At 45.5% G+C, this 19,557-nt stretch overlaps 1 protein-coding gene across 1 annotated transcript in view; it reads right to left on the bottom strand.

Annotated features, from left to right (window-relative positions):
• Window positions 1–6: 6 nt before the first annotated feature.
• The window catches only part of Cfap61 (cilia and flagella associated protein 61), a 231,495-nt gene continuing 211,944 nt past the window's right edge, over window positions 7–19,557 (bottom strand). The window contains exons 22-23 of the mRNA XM_050159553.1: window positions 11,133–11,223; window positions 7–210 (exon numbers count right to left, since the gene is read on the bottom strand). Coding sequence (XP_050015510.1) covers window positions 10–210; window positions 11,133–11,223 — 292 coding nt within the window. The 3' untranslated portion in view covers window positions 7–9. The remainder of the gene's footprint in view (window positions 211–11,132; window positions 11,224–19,557) is intronic.

The raw sequence follows: 19,557 nt of genomic DNA, 5'->3' as shown, positions 1-19,557 counted from the left end.
GGGCTGCAGTTAAATGATGCCGGGCCACGCGTACATGGGCAGGTGGGACTGGTTGTAATGAAGGTAATCCAGGATGCTCTTCTCCAGTAGGTTTTTGTAGATGGACTCCTCGAAAACCCTTTGGAGGTATTTCTGGGGCTTCTCATTCAGGTTTATTTCCTCATCTACTATCTTGTAAACCAGCTGCTCCATGGAAGGCATGTCAGCCTCCTGTGAAAGCAGTCAAGAGGCCAGAGTCAGAGCTTCCTGGGACTCAGCACCACCACAGCAGGGCTGGGTCGGCTCCCCAAGGACGGGAGCTTTTTAAAAAATGATTCACAAAGGTGACGAAACACAGGGAATGCACACTGCTGTTCTTAGCATTTTTCAGTGGGCAGTTCAGTACACTCGCACCGCCGGACAGCCACCACCGTCATCTGTCACTTATCTGCCGCGTTTGTGTCCTGGATGACAGAAACGCAGGACCGCGCAGTCCTGTCCCCTGTGCACCCCCCAGTCCCTGGCTCCTTTCGAGGGCACCTCAGACAACTGCCACCGCACACTTTATGTTTCTGTGGGAGGATTCTTTTTTTTTTTTTTTATCACGTAACATGATGTTACTAACAAGGATGATGGTCTTAAGCCCTTAGTTTTTCAGATAACAGTTATCTGGTTGCTTTAACATTTGGACACGACAACCCCGAGATTTCTGGTGGTTTATTGCCTTGGGCCTTGCTAGGGGGTATTGTTTAAGACCTTCAGAATAATGTCCTCAGTAGAAATTTTAATTAACCTCCTTAAACACACGACCCAGGAAGAGTTAAGTTCTTTTAGACTGTGCACAATCCATAAAAAAACAGAGGTTTTCGGACAACTTGTAACATTTTGAGACTGCACAGTGCACACTCCGCCCCTGCCTGCCACTCCGGTTCCTCAGGTGGCCCTTGCTACAGGACCCTGACCAGCTACAGCAGGGTTGTGACTGAGGATTTTGAGCTGTGTGATCCTGCCATCACGGTGACTACTGATCATCCTCTCAAACAAAAGCCACAGTGTATTTACACCAAATTCTAACAGGCCTGTGGATTTCAAATAGAAAAAAGGAATAGGAGTTCATTGTGGCGTTCTACTGGACCGGCACAGACTGAAGACACAAGCCGTGTGGAGGCACACGACCATCTGGCTGTTTAAGCAAAGTATGACCAGGTTTGAGAGATTATAAACATGGTGTTTAGAGCAGTCGGGGTATGGCACAGAGATGGAGATTGAGAGCCGAATGGTGGGCAGGGGAAAGGCAACTGATGCCTGGAACCACGGGCCGGAGTGCGAAAACATTGACGTGCCGGCACAGTCCGTGGAGACAAGCTGCTGTCCACAGGAAGCTGGTTCTTTTTACAGTGTTTCTGGAGGCTTCTATCTGGCAAACATGAAGCATTGAACTGATAGAAAGAGGGGCTTGTTACCGTACAAGGCTGTTCTGCAGTGGTTGGAGGTGTGTGTGTGTGTGTGTGTGTGTGTGTGTGTGTGTGTGTAAGGTCACAGAATAGTACTTGTGACTTCTCCCCTCACATTGTGCTTATCCGCCACCAGCTCACCTTCAAGTGCCCCCATTGTGTCTGGCTTCTTTGACTTAACATAATGTCTTGGTTTTTTTTTTTATATATAGTCTTCTGAAATTTCCTTATATTTAAATTTCAGTTTTAGCTCATAATAATTGTGTATATTTATGGGGTACCCATAATGTTATGATGCATATATACATGGTGAGATGATTAAGGCCAACTAGCATATCCAAGGCTGCATATCCTCACCATCTCTGTGGTAAGGACGTTTCAAACCCACCCTTGGGATAAAACTGAAATAATTAAATGCATTATCATGAGCATCAGTCACCAGGCTGTACAATAGGTGACTAAAACTTTTTCTTGTCAAAACAACCTCTCCCCTTCCCCCACTCTCCCAGCATGGTCAGCTCCCTGCAGCCACCATTCTTGGCTCGTCAGATTTTTAAGTGAGATTATGCAGAACCTGGCTTCTTTCACTTAGCAACAAGCTAACACACATTGTTGCATGGACTGACTTATCTTAGGGCTGAACAGTGTTCTACTACGTATGCACACCATGTTGTCTTTATCCATTGACCCACGGATGTGCAACTAGGTTGTTCCTTTATCTTGGCTATTGGTGCTGCAGTGAACACTGGAGTGTAGACATGTCTTCGACACACCCATCTCTTAATGAACACCTCTCGAGATATACCCGGAAGCGGATCTGTTGATCACATGGTGGCTTCATCTGTGACCTCTGTGCTACTTTCCAGGATGGCCTCACTTATGTTCCCACGATCAGTGTTCAACAGGTTTCTTTTGTCTGTGTCTTCTCCAGGCTTCTAACTCTTTCCCAGCAGGATTCTAACGGGGTCTGGCAGTGGCTTGCTGTGTTTTTAATTTTCAATCCTTAGTGGTGTTAACCATTTTTTTCATGTTTATCAGCTGACAATTTGTAGGTTTCCCTTTGACAAATGTTTTTCAGGTCATCTGCCTATTTTTTTTAAATTAGTTATTTTATTTGTTTTGTTATCAAACTGATTTAAGTCCCATGTGTACTGTGGATATTAGGCCCTTATCCAGTATGTGACTGCAAATGCTTCATCACAACCTGTGGGTTGTATGGATTCTGCTCACCATCTCTCTGCTGTAGGGGCAAGCTTTTCAGTTGGACCTAGACCCACTTCTTCATTTCTGCTTTTCTAGCCTGTGCTTGGGTTATATCTAGAAAATTCTTGTCTAGACATCAAGGAGTCTTCCTCCTGTTTTCTTCTAGGAGTTCTCTTGTTTCTATTTTATAAGTGTTCAGATAAGAATATCAATTTTTTTGTTGTTTTGTATGTGAATGTCTAATTTTCTCATTGTCCTTATTGAAGAGTCTGTCCTGTCCCCATTGTATGGCATCTTTGTTTAAAAAAATCAATTGGCAAGGGGGATGGCAAGATGGCTTAGTGGTTAAGAGTGCTAGCTACTTCTCCAGAGGACCAGAGTTTGATTCCCAGCACTCACATGAGGCTGACATGTCTGTAACTCCAGGTCCAGGGGATCTGGTACCCTCTTCTGGCCCCTTTGGGATCCGTGCATGCAAGTGGTGCACAGATATACATGCAGGCAAAACACTCATATGGAAAATAAAAATTAAAAAACTAAAACAAAACACCTTAAAAATCAATTCATTAAATACATTGTATTCATGTTTTAAGTTATCAAAGGAAAGTTTTAAAAAGGAATTCTTCCAGCAGATTGAAAACATTAACTGTTACTTACTGACTTTGTTAATCAAGTGGCTTTTCCTCTATTTTTCTCTCTCTGTTGGTGGAGGCGGTTCATTCCTGGCCATTCAGACCCAAAATAATTACACAGAAACTATATTATTTAAAACACTGCTTGGCCTATTAGCTCTAGCTTCTCATTGGGTAGCTCTTATATCCTAAATTAACCCATTTCCATTATTTTATATTACACCACGAGGTTTGTGGTTTACTGACAAGGTTAAGGTGCATCTGCCTCCTGTGGTGGCTATATGGTACCTCACTCACTCCACCTATTTTCTCCCAGCATTCAGTTTAGTTTTCCCTGCCTAGCTCTATTCTGTCCTATCACTGGCCAAATTAGTCTTTTTATTCATTAACCAATAAAAGCAACACAGAATATACAGAAGGACTTCCCACATCATCTCTCCTCTCTCTCTCTCTCTCTCTCTCTCTCCCTCTCTCTCTCTCTCTCTTTCCCAATCTTTATTTGATCTAACAAGGGTAAGCTCCCAGCTTCCTGCTTTGGCCATCTGCTGCCATTTTGAGCTCTCCTGGAACTTTATGCCAAGAAAGAAAAAAAGAGAGGAAGGAAGGAAGGGAGGGAGGGAGGGAGGGAAAGAGAGAGACAGAAAGACAGAAAGCAGACGAAAGAAAGGAAGAAAGGAAGAAAGGAAGAAAGGAAGAAAGGAAGAAAGGAAGAAAGAAAGAAAGAAAGAAAGAAAGAAAGAAAGAAAGAAAGTTCTTCCTTCCACAAGTTCCTTCTGGTCTTGGTATTTTCTTTCTCACAGCCACAGAAGTGTAACTAACACAGAAGCCACTTATTTTGTTTTCTTGTCTAGCTGCTCTGGCTGGAATATTCTGTACTATTATTGAATGGAATTGGCAAGAATGGGTGCTTTTTCCCTGTCCCCGATTTCTGAGTACGATGCTGTGAGCTTGTATGTAGGACAGAAGGTCATGTCTCTGCTGAGAAGATCACAGGCTTTTGTCCTGGAAGATGACTTTGGGGCTCATTATTTTTTCTTGGCTGAGTACTATTACATGTGTGAAGTGACCACATTGGTTTATCCATGGATATGCTGACGGACATGTGGGTGGTTTCCCCTGTCTAGCTATTCTGAGTGCTTTGCGTATTTGTGTACAGGCATTCATTTGAATACCTTTCACGTCTTCAAAGAAATAAGATACCTAAAAATACGGTTGCTGGGTCAGAGGCCGATTCTCTGTAACTATTTTAGGAATCAAATTATTCTTCATAGTGACTGCTGACCTTTGCATCCTCACTAGCAGCTGTGTGAGGATGCTATTTCCCCCACGTTTACTGTCTTTTTTCAAAAAGATTCATTTATTTTCCTGAGTATGAGAGTTTCACTCACATGTACACCATGTGTGTGTCTGGTGCAGGTTGAGTCCAGAAGAAGGTCAGTCTGTGGGGCTGCTCCCCTCTGCTGCTACCTCTCTATTCCAGGCCTTTGGGATTCGGATAGGATTTCACTGAGTCTGTAGAAGGTTCTGGGTGGTGCTGCCACCTTAACAAAACTGTCTCTAGTAAGCCTATGAGCATGATGTCCTTCTATTTATTTAGGTTTCTGAATCTTCCAGAACACTGGGTAGCTTTTCAGTGTCCAGTGTTGCGCTACTTTAATTAAATTGAGTCCCAAGTATTTTATTTTGTCATGTTACTACAAGCAGAACTATTTTCTTAATTTCATCTCTTTCATTTCATTCTCGTTCTATTCGTGCAGACAGCTGACTGCATTTGTTGATCTTGTATTCTGCAGTTTTGCCAAGTGCATCGTTAGCTTTATTATTTTCTGGATTCGTTAGAATTATGTCATCTGAGAAAAGTCATAGCTTTACTTACCCCTTTCTAAGGCAGGTGCCTCTTGTTTCTTCTTTCTTGTTTATTTGCTCTGATTAGACAATCTTAATTGTCTTCCAGGGCAGTGTTGAACATAAGTGGTAGAAGGAGACATCTTTGCCTTATTCTAGCCCTCCAGGGTAAGCCTTCAGCTCACCATCAGTCTGATATTAGCTGTGGATTTTCATAATTTATCAAATATGGGACATTTCCTTCTACTTCTAGTTTTTTAATGTGTGTATATCTGTGTGAATGCCACATGTGTGGGTATGCCCATGGAGGCCAGCAGAAGGCATAGGATCCACTGGAGCTGGAGTTACAGGGAGTTGTGAACAGCCTGATATGAGTGCTCGGATCTGAACTCGGATTCCCCTCTTAGCCTAGTTGGGCTAAGTTAGGAGCTGCCTAACCCTGACCCTACTGCTGGTGTTTAAATTACGAAGTGTATTTTCATTTTTAAAACATTTCCTTTCCTCCCTTTCTTTCCTTTTTTGGAAACAATACCTCATGGAGAGGGTATCTTAAAACTTGCTAGCTGAGGCTGACCTTGACGCCCTAATTCCTCTGCCCCTAGCTCCCTCCTCCCCAGCACTGTGATTAAAGGTGTTGGACACCATACCTGGCCTTAGTTTTCAGAGGAGATCACATTGTTCTCGTCCCCACCTCACTGTAGAATAATACTGTGTTGTGTTGCTTTTTGGTTTTGGTGTGTGTGTGTGTGTGTGTGTGTGTGTGTGTGTGTGTGTGTGTGTGTGTACTGGCCTACCCACATTCCCAGGGTAAATGCCATGTTGCAATGATGTGTAATCCTTTTAACATGCTGTTGGATTTGGCTGTTAATGTTGCAGTGGAGGATTCTTTTCTTTTGTAGGATATCTGTACACTGTGAAGATGCATTGCTGTGGTTGGTGTACTAAAACAGCCAATAAGTAGGCAGGACTCTGGGCAGAGAAAGAAAACACAAGGAGGAAGAACTCCAGATGACTGGCAGGGTTGCCAGTCGTCCGGAGGACACAAGACATGCAGGAGGAGAGGCAGCAGTCATGAACCATGTGGCAGGATGTAGATTAATAGAAATGGGATGATTTAAGTTATAAAGACTAGTTAGGAACAAGCCTAAGCTACAGGCTAAGCGTCCATAATCAGTAAGACGTCTCCATGCCGTTATTTGGGGCGTGCCTGGAAGGCCAGAGAAAAACTCGTTACAGTTTTGGAAGGGGCTCTAGCAGGCCTGAGCAGGGCAAACATGACGGTAATGCTTGTCCTACCCTTCTCTTCCATTCCTTCTTCCTTGCAAAACCTTTAGATGACATCCTCATTTGGCCACTTTCTCCTCCGGAGGCCGACTACTGAGGTTGAGCTATAAAAGTACTGAAGTTTGGCAATCAAAAGCCTTCTTTCGGCTGCCCTAATTAACACACCCAATCAAAACAAACTCATCCTAAAACAGGGTTTCCCTTTTTCCCTTTATAAACTGCCTCTTGCTTATGGGCCACGTCTCCTCCCTCTCCAGAGGCAGTAGTCCTTTGTCCCTCTGGGACAAATATCCCTTCCCCCATCCCTTGTTTCTTTCCCCTTCTCCCTCATCCTCTATCTCCTGTTTGTCTCTTTTTCCCTGCCCTTTGTCCCCACTTTGTGCTGAGAACTTCATCTTGGAGGAGTCGTGCTGATTTCGAGGATCCCTCAGTTTTTACATTTAAATCCATCTTTTTCTTAGAGTTTATTCTTGTGATGCCTTTGCCTGGCCATGGTATCAGGGTGAGGGTCCTCTCTCCTATTTGTTTTGAAAGAGCTCAGGGAAGACTGGTGTTAATTCTTTAAATGTCTGGTGGAAGTCACTAAGGAAGTCGTCTACCCCGAGTTTACCTTTGTTGAGATGGGTGTCTGTTTTCGTGTGCCCTTGGAGGGCAGAGGTCAGCTCTGGGTGTTTTCCTGGGGTGTCAGCCACTGTGTGTCTTTCACTGGCCTGGACCCAGCCATACAGCATGGACCGGCAGGTCAGTAAGTCAGATAACCGCTTGTTTCGTCTCTGCCTCCCTAGCTCTGGGATTACAAGCAGATGCCACATCACCTGGCTTTCTATGTGTGTGCTGGGGACTCAACTCTGGCCCTAGGTTTTGCATAGTCAGCACTTACTGACCGAGCCACATTCCCTGCCCTGGTGAGAGCTTTTGCTTATTGATTCAATGTCTTCGTTATAGATCTGTGGAGATTTTCTGCTTCTTCTTGGGTCAGTTTCTAGTTTCTGTGTTTCTAGGAGTTTGTCACTTTCATCCAGGTATCTTCTCGTTATTTATAATAGTCTCTGAAAATGCTTTCTGGCTTTCATAAGCCTACAGGAATGTCTTTGCTTTTGTTTCTGATCTAGTAATTTATAAGTCTGACCAAAGGCTTAGGATTTTGTTGATCTTTCAAACAACAGCTTTTTTTTTTTTGTTCTCACTATTATTTTCCCAGTCTCCAGTTCACTTATTTCTCTCTGCTCTATTTTTAAAGATCTTTCTTTCCTTCCTCCCTCCCTCTCTTCCTTCCTTCTTCCTTCTCTCCCTTCTTCCCTTCCTCCCTCCCTCCCTCCTCTTCCTTTCCTCCTTCAGCATTCAATTCAGTTTGTTTTCTTACTCTAGCTCCTTATGGATGGTATGGCATACCTTATGGAAGTGTGACTCAGGGCTAGTATTTGAAATCGCTCATTCCTGTTTTTACAAATATATTTATTTTTATGTTTATTTGTGTGTGTGTGTGTGTGTGTGTGTGTGTGTGTGTGCGTGCGTGCCTGGAGCTGAAGTTACAGATGGCTGTGAACTGTGAGGTTCTGCTATTAAGGGCACATAAGTTACTTCTCTCTTAAAGAAATTAGAAGAGTGAGTTTTGACTATACAAAATTTGACTATGGCCAGTGACCTGCGGGCTTCATCCATAGATGAAATGTAATGTTCATGAACATAATTAAAAACTGAAACACCAAGGATGTCTGTGATAAACTTGTGTTTACTTGGTGATAAACTAGAAAGGGACACGAACTGGTTAAAACATTTAAGAAAAAGGATTTCTGCTGTTCTTTAATGCAGCTGCCCTTTTTATTTTCCTCTTGTCCTACATGACTGTGTGGTCATCGCTCGCCCAGGCGGTTTCCGTGCTGGGGCTCGCACCCCCACTCTTAGTTGGTGGTGGCTGGAATGGCAGAACCATCCTTTGCTCCCCAGCTCTGGCACACATCCCTTTCGCTGCTCTTCTGTCTGGAGGGACCAGCTAGGCCTTGTTCTGTGGGACCTGCAGGTTTACCCAAAGTGACCCTAAATCTGCATAGCGGCTGGCACCACGCCACATACCCCTTCTCTGTGTGGCTTTCCCACTTGACGAATGGAAATGCTCAAAGCAGAACCGTGCCCACCGAGGTTCTTCCCCTGGTCCTCCGTGAAGCAGGCCACACCCTCTGCCTGGAAAACCCACAGGAATGATTAGAAGTCCTCGGCGTGCTGGTCGGCTTGGGTCAAAAGCCACTCCTGTCCCGAGTCGGCACAGCAAACTGGCTCGCAGCTAAGGTCAAGCTGCGGATGAAACTTGGAGGGAGCCTTGAGGGGTCCTGGCAAACGTGATGGGTGCTGCTGCGTTTAACAGTTTCTCATCGCTTGCTCAACACTGATGCATCGTTGTTAATGTGCCCGGCATTTCGTGAGTTTGGACAATGACGCAATGCTGCGGTGTCACACAGAATAGTCTCACTGTCCTAAGCCACCCTTCACGCTTGCCTGTTCACCCGGGCTTCTCCTGTTCCTCTAAATCCCGGGAAAATAATGCTTTAGGAAATTCTCTTTTATTGAAGAAAGTATGGTCTGTGGTAACAATTATGCTAAAATATTTTTTAAGTTCTCTGCTTTCCAGTATTTATATCAGAAGCAGGCTAGTAACAAGAAAATACCATCTGTATCCTAAAAGTCCTGAATACTGTGCAAAGGGTTAATCAAGGAACTCAAATGTGGGGCTCCGAAAGCTTTGTTGGGGTCACTCGGGGACAGACGAGTCTTTGCTCCTATGGCAGCTTTCGGCAGATCACGTTTTCAGAGGAGGGGAGGTGTCCAAGACTTCAAGTAAAGACAGTGAGCGCTAGGTTTGTCTTCAACCTGAGCAGACCTCCTCCAGGCTCCAGGATGGATCACAGAGCCCGTGGACCTGTACCCATCTTCAGTATATAAGTATAGATACTCCAGCATATAGCTCTGTGTATCCACAGGTTTCACACTAACAGATTCAATGATCAAGGGACCAAAAATATTTGGAAAAAATTACACCTATATTGACAATGTTCATGTGCCATTTTTTTTTTCGGTATTCCCTGAATGATGTGATTCAAGCTCCACAAGGTTTTAGTAGGCAATTTAAGTAATCTAGAGATGATCTTATGTATGCAGAAACATGAGTGGGTTCTATATAAACACTGCTCCATTCTATATAAGGGACTCAAACTTCTGAGCACGTGCTTCAGCATCCTTAATGGTACTGTGTTCAGGGAGTGTCTATACACACGCTCCAGTCTGAATGACATAAACGCTGTGTGACTTTCGTGTGTGCTCACTTTGCTTCTCCCCCAAGGCCGTGTGGGATTTACTGGAAGCATCCAAGCTTGTGGAGACTTTGACTCTTTAATGTAAATATTTCCTAGTAACACTGACCTGCTGGGCTTTACCTAAGGTATGCCATTTTCATTTAAACTCTAAAACTATGTTGGAATCTAGTTCAGATTAGTAAACTGCCTACATTTTGGAGCAGGCTCCCGAGGAATCGTATTGGAAATGGAAGGGGGAAAATGAGCTGGTGATTTGACCCTGCATGGCCCCAATCCTCCTTTCCCAGCTGGGGAGGGAGAGCTTTGAGTTTGGAAGCTTGGTCACCAAACTACTGTGTAACTCAGCTGTGGAGGGTGATTAAGCTTCGGTGTCTCCATCCGTGTAAGGTCTAGGAGGTCCTGCCACCCACCTTTAAGTGAGGTGGTATAAGCTGGGGCTGGAATATGGTAGGGGCTACATAAATGATTTCACCTAGGCTGTTCAGTCTACCACAGAACATGCGAGGTTGAAGGGCCTGTGACGAGAGGAGACATTCTGAAGTTCCTTAAGATATCAAAATGAGATAGAAACTAATAAAGACCCAGGCATGTTGTCTCTCTGAAACAAGGTGGAGTCTGGGATGGATATCCCACCTCCCCGAGCAAAGACACTAGCTTTCTTCAAACTTTAAGAATATCAAAAGAATTAGCGTGAAGTTTCACAAATACCTCCTTATCTCCACAGAGGCATGTCCTGAGCTTGGAGCATCAGGACATGGCGCCTAGCTTCCAGATAATTCTCTATCATATTGAGGGAGATGTTTTAGCTATAAAATGAGTGTATTCTGACACTGGGGTGACTTTTCTTTGCTATTTATTTATTTATTTTTTGTGGGGGGTGGCAGTTCTTTTGGGTCAGTCTTGTGTAGCTTAGGCAAGTCTGGAACTTGCTATGTAGCAGAGAATCACCACGAACCCCCCAGCTTCCTGCTTCATTGCCAAAGTGCTGGGATTAGAGACACAGGCCCTTAGACCTGGTATTTTTATATTTTTTTAAACACACATACACACGTGGCATGCACACACACTCATGTATCCTCAACAATAACAGACAGAAAACTAAAGGAATGCAATTTTCATTCTAGGCAGCAGAAAAAAAACAACTCGTCTCTAGGTTTCAGTCAACACAGTTAGCTGATCATGAAGACAAAGCTACTCATAAAAATGCAAGAGCAATGTAGTGTCCAGAAAAGGATCTAAAGGGAAAGTCACTACCCCTGAACATCACTGTCTACATTGATAGCCTCCAGAGTTTATTTAAGGAAGCATGGGGCTGCTAAAACACCACCGTGAGATGGGAGTGCAGGGGAAAGTCCAAATGATCAACGGCTGTCAACTGCTCACAATTTGCAAGGAATAACACTCACGCATCCATTAATCACGCTTACCTGCTTAGAGTTTAAGATTTGGCGCAACTCTTTCCTGAGATCAATAAAGCGATCGTGGAAGAGGGCCATGCACCACGGCTCCGTGAAGTAGCTGGTGAGGGAGGAAGAGATTCAGTTAGCTGGCAACCCTCTCATTACCACTAATAAAGTATTTACCTGCTTTTTTTTTGCCTTGATAAATTACAGTTCTGGCCCCATTGCAATCGTTTGCTCATAAAGAGCCTCGCGGAGCAGCCTGGCCAATCAATGCTTTAAATGGATGTTCCTGATGGAAGGCCAGGTTCCGTAATTACATTTAAAGTGGTTTAATTCAGAGCTGGGGCAGGACCCAGTGAAGAATCCTGATTTTTATCAGAATTTAAAAGCCTGAAGACTTGTAAAGAACGGCGTCTCCATTATCTACCCTCATTTGAGAAAAACAGATTGCGGGATTGACTGAACTACTGCATGAACAGATTAGATTTGGGTAGAAAATAACACAAATGTTGTTCGTCATTAAGGTCTCTGGATTAATAATGAGCAGAAAACAGGCCACCTCGGCGTCGCAGCCTGGCCTCTGCACGGCTCAGCTGATGCTTACCTGAGCGGCAGGCAGGGAAACTGTGCTTTTGTGTTCGGGCTACTAACTGGCCAACTGAAGGCTGAGCAGATGCCTATTTTATACGGAGAACACCACGGCCCTCTGCCATTCACAGTGATCCCCGAAAATGTGATGCATTCGTGGAACAGCTGATACATCCTCACGATAACCAAACATGTTTACTAAACTTTAGCCTTTGCTGTCTTGTAACGTGAAGCCACTTGGGACGGGAAATCAAACGTCCTCAGGGTCTGAGCCCAACTCCGTGGGTGTCACTCCTCTCTGGGAATGAACTTGCTGATTCTGTCATGGTTCGTGGGTGCCGTGGGTAGATGCACAGGGAGGAAAGACTGGTTTCCAGCCAGAGGAGCAACAGAGGCAACAGTCAGTCCCCAGGGCTGCCAGGCATCAGAAGAGGAACATAACAAGAGTCTATGCTTGGGTCCGCTCCACACTCAGTTGTGACCTGATTTCCTCCTTAATGGCCACCTATAGTTCATCCAATCTTAGCTCCACCAATACTATCTACCCTTTGACCCCAACATCCCCACCATGCTTCCAGGCACTAGGAAAACTGTAGGGACCCAAAAGACAGATGTTCCTGTCAACACGGATCTTATATTCCTGAGATGACTAAGGGATGGATGGTGTGCTAGACAAAGAAGACTTCACTGAGAAAGAAAGAAGCGAAGCAAGGACAGAGTGGGCACTGCTGGAGTAGTTCTTTGTGTAGGGTAAAGGCTCATGGGCTTGCCTCCTCCACCCACTAACTTTTCACCAGGTTTATCTGTACCACAACCTCCAGTATTCGGGGAACACCGAGGGAGATGGAGTGGGAAGGATGTAAGAGGTGAAGGAGGAGAGGAGCCATGTGAAACACTTTCTCTTGGGCGCGACACAGCTGCTGTACTGTGGTCACCTGCACAAGAATTGCAAAAGATGAGCTTGAACATTCGGTCAGGATAGGGGAGGGGCGCATGAAGCCACACCCCTTCCTGAGGAACTATAGACAGTTGCCAGAGAGAGGAGGAGTTATTTCGTTCAGTGGTATGGTAACTTGTTCAGGCTACAGTAAATACCCCCCTACCCAGGCTCATGCAAACAATCTTAATTGTACTCAGTGCTTTCTCTCTCTCTCTCTTTCTCTCTCACACACACTCACTCATGCCCCCTACACTTCAAAACAGCAATAGACATGAACGTGATAGGGAGCCTCTTAGGAAAAGAGGGTTTAGAAAGAGTCGGGGAGATGGAAGAGAGTGATGGGGTAAATGAGAAAAATACATTATATACTTGGTTGGTGTTCTGGGCCTAGATTTCTGGGCCCACCACTAGCCAGTTTCTTCAAGGGAAAGATGGCTCAGAGGGTTGAGGTTTGGTCCATCTCTTCAGCTGGGAACATCTTGAACTAAAGATGCTGAACAAGAGCCTTAGTCAAGACACCCAGGCATGGTTCTGCTGGGACGGTCCCCACCTCTTGGACAGAGATGCTGCAGGGAACTGACGTTGCAAATCTCAAAACACCGCCAATTCCTAAGTTAGAAGCCAGGGGATCTGTTTTGATTGGTCACTTTATTTCCTTGCGTGTTTCCATGGCTCCACTGTCAGTTCCAACCCTCTTGGTTCGGGAATCGTAACCTTATCCTTTCTCTTACCTTTCCGAAATTCTAGCACTCTAGATCTACCCCGTTAATCCAAGTACTGATTGGTGGCAATCTTCCTGGTGTACGGCCTGTCCAACCGTCCTGTGCTGCTCACTGGATCCTCACTGCCTGCTTTAATAAGAGAGTGCTGGGGGAAATCCCACCTCCCTTAGGGAGACCTAGATGCCCTGGGCGTGTGCCCACCTCTGACATGCCCATGTCCCCCACAGTCTCCATCTACCAAATCCAATACAGGTTCTCGGAGAAGCAGGTGGCCTTAATTCTCTGAAAATACTTTGAGGACTGCACAGTTCCTGGGATGGTCCAGGAGGAGTAGGATTCTTTAAAAAAAAAAAAAAATTAAGGTTGGGACTCTCTGTGGCTTCTTCCCAGTGCCCACCAGAAAGGGACCTTGTTATTTGAGGACCCACTTCCCATCACAGCATCTTAAATAGTTTGCACAGATTAAGGAGACCTGCAGTTTTGGTTGCCCAGGTGGCAGCATGTTTGGGGATCCTTGTTCAGAAGGTAGCAATCGCTATAGCATACCATTCTGCCAATATTCTCAGAATTCAACAGTATCAGCCTTTTTTTTTTTAATTTATAAAAGAGAAAAGCAAAGGTCTTGGTTTTGGATTTTATGCCCCTCTTGAGTTCTGCCAAAGTGAGACAGCAATGACCTTGAAACCAAACCAGCAAGTTAGTCCTGATCAGAGAACCGGAAGCAATTTAGGAAGAAAACAACCAGCAGAGAGGTGGCCAGTGTTCTCCAAGGTCTCCAGGCTATTTACAAACACACATGGATTATTGACCATCCCTCCACAGTCAGGGACAGTACCTGCTATTAGGAAAGGTGTTTCAGAGAGCTGGGGAAAGGGATAGTTTCCTCTAAGGAAAAGAAATTGAACTCAGCAATCTACCAGGCACAGAGTCTTAGATGCAAGATTGATCCTCAGTTCTTGGTTCCTGCTCATTTGGGAAGTGACTGGCTAAAGCCCTGGCTGGATACCTTTGGAACAGTTAGAAGGGTAGCAGCCCACTTCCTTTACATTTCGCTCCAAATGTGGTCCTTGGGTGTTTACCACACACAGCTTCCAAGAAGTGTGTGTAGCCTGTTCATCCACACTTTGACTCTGAGATCCTGTTTGCTTGCGGTAAATTAGGTTTTGTTTGTTTGTTTTTCAAAGCAGGGTATCTTATTAGGGTTTCTGTTGCTGTGAAGAGACACATGACCATGCAACTCTGCTAAAGGAAAACATTTAACTGGGGTGGCTTGTTTACAGTTCAGAGGTTCAGTCCATTATCGTCACAGCAGGAAGCAAGGCCTCATGCAGGCAGGCATGGAGCTGGAGAAGTTGCTGAGAGTTCTTCCATCTTGACTCACAGGCAACAGGAAATGGTCTGTCTCATTGGGTGTGGCCTGAGCACAGATGAGACCTCAAAGCCCACCTCCACAGTGACCCACTTCCTCAGCAAGCCACACCCCCTCCAACGAGGCCACAACTCCTAATAGTGCCACTCCCTTTGGAGCCCTGGAGGTGTGCTGCTTACTGACTTGCTCATCATGGCTTGATCAGCCAGAGCACCATCCCAGGGGTGGTCCCGCCCACAACTGGCTGGCCCTTCCTCATCAATCACTAATTAAGGAAATGCCCTGCAGGATTGCCTACAGCCTGATCTTATGGAAGCTTTCTCTTAATTGAGGTTCCTTTCCCTCCTCTCAGATGACTGTGGCTTGTGTCAAATTGACATAAAACTCTCCAGCACAGGCATATACCACCAAGTCAGGCACATGCCCCCAATTTTTAATTTTTTAAACTTAGTACACTTTCCTTCATGTACTAATAAAACATTCTTTTCCTTCTTGCCAAGCTTTTGTACATGTACCTATTGTATGTTGAGCCCATTCCTCCCCCCCTCCCTTTTCTTGTCCTTCCTGCTCGCTCCATTTGGTCCTTTCTTTCCCCCTAGAACAACGGTTCTCAGCCTGTGGATCACAACCCCGGAGGTGGGGGTTGGGTGGCCCTTTCACAGGGGTCACACATGAGACACCCTGCATATTAGATATTTACATTACAATTGATAACAATAGCCAAATTACAGTTATGAAGTCGCAATGAAAATAATTTTATGGTTGGGGGGTTCCCCAAGGGTGGCAGCCTTGGGGAGGTTGAGAGCCACCGCCCTGGATAATTTTACTTGTATTTTCATGTCATTAACATGCCTGTCACTAATATTAATATACGTGACTATAGACATGATTTATATAAAACTATATAAAACTTGGGAACATTTGTCTCTCTGTGATTGGCTTCATTTACATAATATTACCATCTCTCTGTGTCCATGTGTCCCAGTGCACTGGACTTGTGACCATCTCTCTGCATCCCTGTGTCCCAGCGCACTGGACTTGTGACCATCTCTCTGTGTCCCTGTGTCCAGGACACTGGACTGTGACCATCTCTCTGTGTCCCTGTGTCCAGGACACTGGACTGTGACCATCTCTCTGCGTCCCTGTGTCCAGGACACTGGACTGTGACCATCTCTCTGTGTTCCTGTGTCCCAGCGCACTGGACTTGTGACCATCTCTCTGTGTCCCTGTGTCCAGGACACTAGACTTGTGACCATCTCTCTGGACTTCTAATATACCTTCATTTAAAGGCAACTTTTGTTTTTTAAACTAACAAAGCTGAAAGTCGAGTTCTTATATTGGCCGCCTCCTCCAGCAGGTTTCCCTGTTATTCACACCTGATGGGGCTGTTGCTATGGGGACATTTTGACCACCAATGGCCTGATACTGCTGCAGGGTCATCAATGGCCGTGGGGTCAGGGGGCTCTCTCTGTGTTGTCAATCTCAGCCTGTGGATCACAACCCCGGCATGTGCAACGATTGTGATGCAGACAGTCCGTGCTCTGCGCCTATGCGACTGTGGTAGCACGCAGATAACTTCATGGCCCTAAAAAATCCTCTGTGCTCTCCCATCCACTCCTCCACTCCTCTTTTCAATTCTTGGCAAACTTACTTTTTAGAAAATTGGACTTCATTAAAGAAAATGAGGGATTGATAACAATTTTAACAAAATATTTTCAGTATTTTAGAAATAAATATTTCCCCAAGAACAAAATACTATGCTTATCAAACTTGCTAAAAGTTCCACACCATGCACACACACATACTACACACACAACGCAACACACATGCAGCCTTGCACCTCATATACATTACATATAAACACACATACTCAAACACATACGCACAGCACAACACACCACCAGCATACACACACCCTCACAGCACACACACATTACATATAAACACACCCCCGCACATATATTACATGTAAATTAGAACACACCATGTATACATATAAATACACACTCATTACCATACACTGTACACACATACATAAACACACCCAGCACAATACACACACACACACCACACCACCACGCATACACACAAACACCACGTATCACAATATGCCCCCCCCACGCATTCAAGGGCTATGAGTTCTGGGCCCCTGCAGCAGCCAGCACAGGGGTGCCTAGGACTGAGGCTTCTGACAAACACTGCTGTCCCAAGGGAGCGGTCAGACTTATCTGTCCCCCTCCTCTATGGCAAGCTTTAGCTTCAGCCATCCATTTGCAGGTGATCTTGCCTTTTTCTATTTCCCATGTAGATTAGATCCATGTATGTCTCATAGGGTGCTCTTTGGCTTCCAGGCCATCTTAACATGAAAAGACTCCTGAGTTGAGTCCCTGTGAGCCAGGGACTGGCCCTGCTTGCTGAGCTGAAGGCTGTTCTTGTCCTTGTCACAACCCTGCGCCGCAGCCTAGTTGGTGCTGCGAGCTTGGGAGAAATTTGCTTTTCCCTGAATATCGTCAGTTAAAAAAAAAAAGCCCTAATTTGTTTCCCAATTCATATTAAAACACAGGTGATGAAAACCAGACAAGGATGCTCACGTCTTTAATCTTACCATTTGGGAGGCAGAGGCAGGGGGATTGCCACGAGTATGAAAGCAGCCTGGGCTACATAATGAGACACTGTCTGTGGTTGTCACAGCACAAACAAAATATCACCACAATTGTCTCAAGACAAATAGCCAGAAAAACCAAAATAAAAACAAAAAGGAAGACTAGTCACAGAACAACTTGCCTATCTGAATACCTCCCTAGACACCACAAGGAGAGGGTCAAGGGGACATTCAGTGAACGGGTCTCAGATTTGTTCTCTTCCTAGTCACAGGTGGGATGTGGAGGACAGTCACAAAGTCTCTGGATCTACACAGGACAGGCAGCCTCTGCTTCTTTGCCAGCGCTGGGCCCGCTGCTGTTCCAGAAACTTAGATTCTCTATTACTTTGCCAGCCACACACTCCCGCCTAAGAAAGCACTGGGAAATGTCAACTTGTGGAAGCTAGCTAACCATCCCTGGTCGATGTGGCCGGATCATTGAGATATTGATTAGCCTTACCCACTGTGCACTGGGTTATTGACAGACACACAGACACTGCCTGGGACTCTGACAACCTCTGCAGCCTTTAGCCAGGCTGAGGAAAGCAGATCCACACAGTCGCTGGGGGAAGTTGCACTCCTTGGCCCCAGAGAAAAGTGCAACATGTCTGCGGGCAGAGCCCCGGGCTCCAGCCACCTTCCTTCCTCGGCCGCCTGAATTACTGACGTGTCTAGTGTTAGCCACTGTGCTTGCCTAGAAACCATACTTTCAGAGAATTAGCCATTTGTTTTTCAGAGTCTTGGACACTCAGTCCAGGAAAACCTTGAGGTTCAGCCTAGAAGGTGGAACACGAGCTCTAGCCAGGGCTGTAGCTCAGTTGGAGGGAGTTCGCCCAGCATGAGTGAGCCCTGGGCTCAATCCAGTACAGGGGGAGGGAGGAAGGAAGGAATGTGTCTAACATCCTTGCGGATCCAGTCACTGACCATCACCTCTGTGCAGACAGAACCAACCAAAACCGTGGGTCTCCTTGCCTGCCCCACTGCTGTGGACACAGGAAGCTACTGGGTGACACGGGCTAGCGCACCTCTGCTCAGGAACGCTGCTGGCCTTCAGTTGGTTTCTCATTTACTGAGGTCTTTTTTTGTTGTTGTTGCAGCCACTCGTCAGCTTGTGTGACACGCTACTGCCACTCAAGTGAGTCTCTGGCATTGCCCAGCCTCAGGACTTTTAACTTTCAGATGGGTGCAGCGATGGTCCTTTCCCCAAAGCCTTGCCGTCCAAGTTCAGGGAGACACACAGACTGTGCTCCGCCCAGGGCGGCAATCTGAATAGAACACCCTTCCCACTACTGTTCTTCAATGGCCCTATCCTACCTCTCCATCTAAGATGCTGTCAATCCCTTCCCGTGTGAGTCTGAAACTAAAGACATTGTTCGAATACTTGTTTGCTGCTTAATTCAAAGAAAGCCTTTCTTCGCCACTGTGGCTTTCTTCTCTGGGGGCTGCTCTCCTCCCTCCAGGGACATCAGGATAAATTAATTCACCAGCAATTTTATAGAGCAGTAAACGAAAGAGGGGCGTCATGAGGAGCCTTTGAGAGGGTTCCCTGCACTGAAGTGTGAGCAGAAAGAACAAATTGTGTGTTGATTGTTAAACTGAGGCCTTTTCTTTTCTTTTTTTCCTGTTCCCCGATTTCCTTCTCTTCTTCCTCTCTGGTTTTGTTATTGTTTACTTGCTTGCTCTTGTTTTATTTGTGTTCTGAAGAGGTGGAAGTTGCACACATCCTACTTAAATGAACCTGCTTACTTGTTGAATGAACCAAGTCAATCAAAAGGGCTGACGACGCTATGGTGACCATCAGGGAAAGTGGGCTGGGGTTCCAGGAACTCAGGAGTTCCACAGACTGGACCTCATCCTGAGCTGTCTGACTTCTTGTCTGACTTGCAGGGATAATGGCTTTGCTGCAGAAATGCATACTGCCTCCAGACGGAAACATTTTGCTTCTTTCAGTGTTTACCTACGTATGATACCACCTGTCCATCCATCAACAGCGAAGGGAGCTGGGTTTGGCAGGTACCACTGGTGGCATCTGCAGTCAAGGATGGCACTGGGCTTCAGTTCTAAGTACTGCCCCTCTTATTTTTATCTCTGATTTTTTTTTTTTTTTGCACATCTCCCATTTCGTAAGGCATTAATCTAGTCTGCACTATAGCTCGGCAGCCCATGGCTGTCCAGCTACTTATGCTGAC

Source organism: Alexandromys fortis, unplaced genomic scaffold (genome assembly GCF_014885135.2).
Source record: "Alexandromys fortis isolate MF-2015 unplaced genomic scaffold, M_Fortis_MF-2015_v1.1 scaffold_115, whole genome shotgun sequence".
Classification (NCBI taxonomy): Eukaryota; Metazoa; Chordata; class Mammalia; order Rodentia; family Cricetidae; genus Alexandromys; species Alexandromys fortis.
The sequence above is the reverse complement of the archived record's forward strand: the minus strand, read 5'-3'. Positions and strand labels throughout refer to the sequence as shown.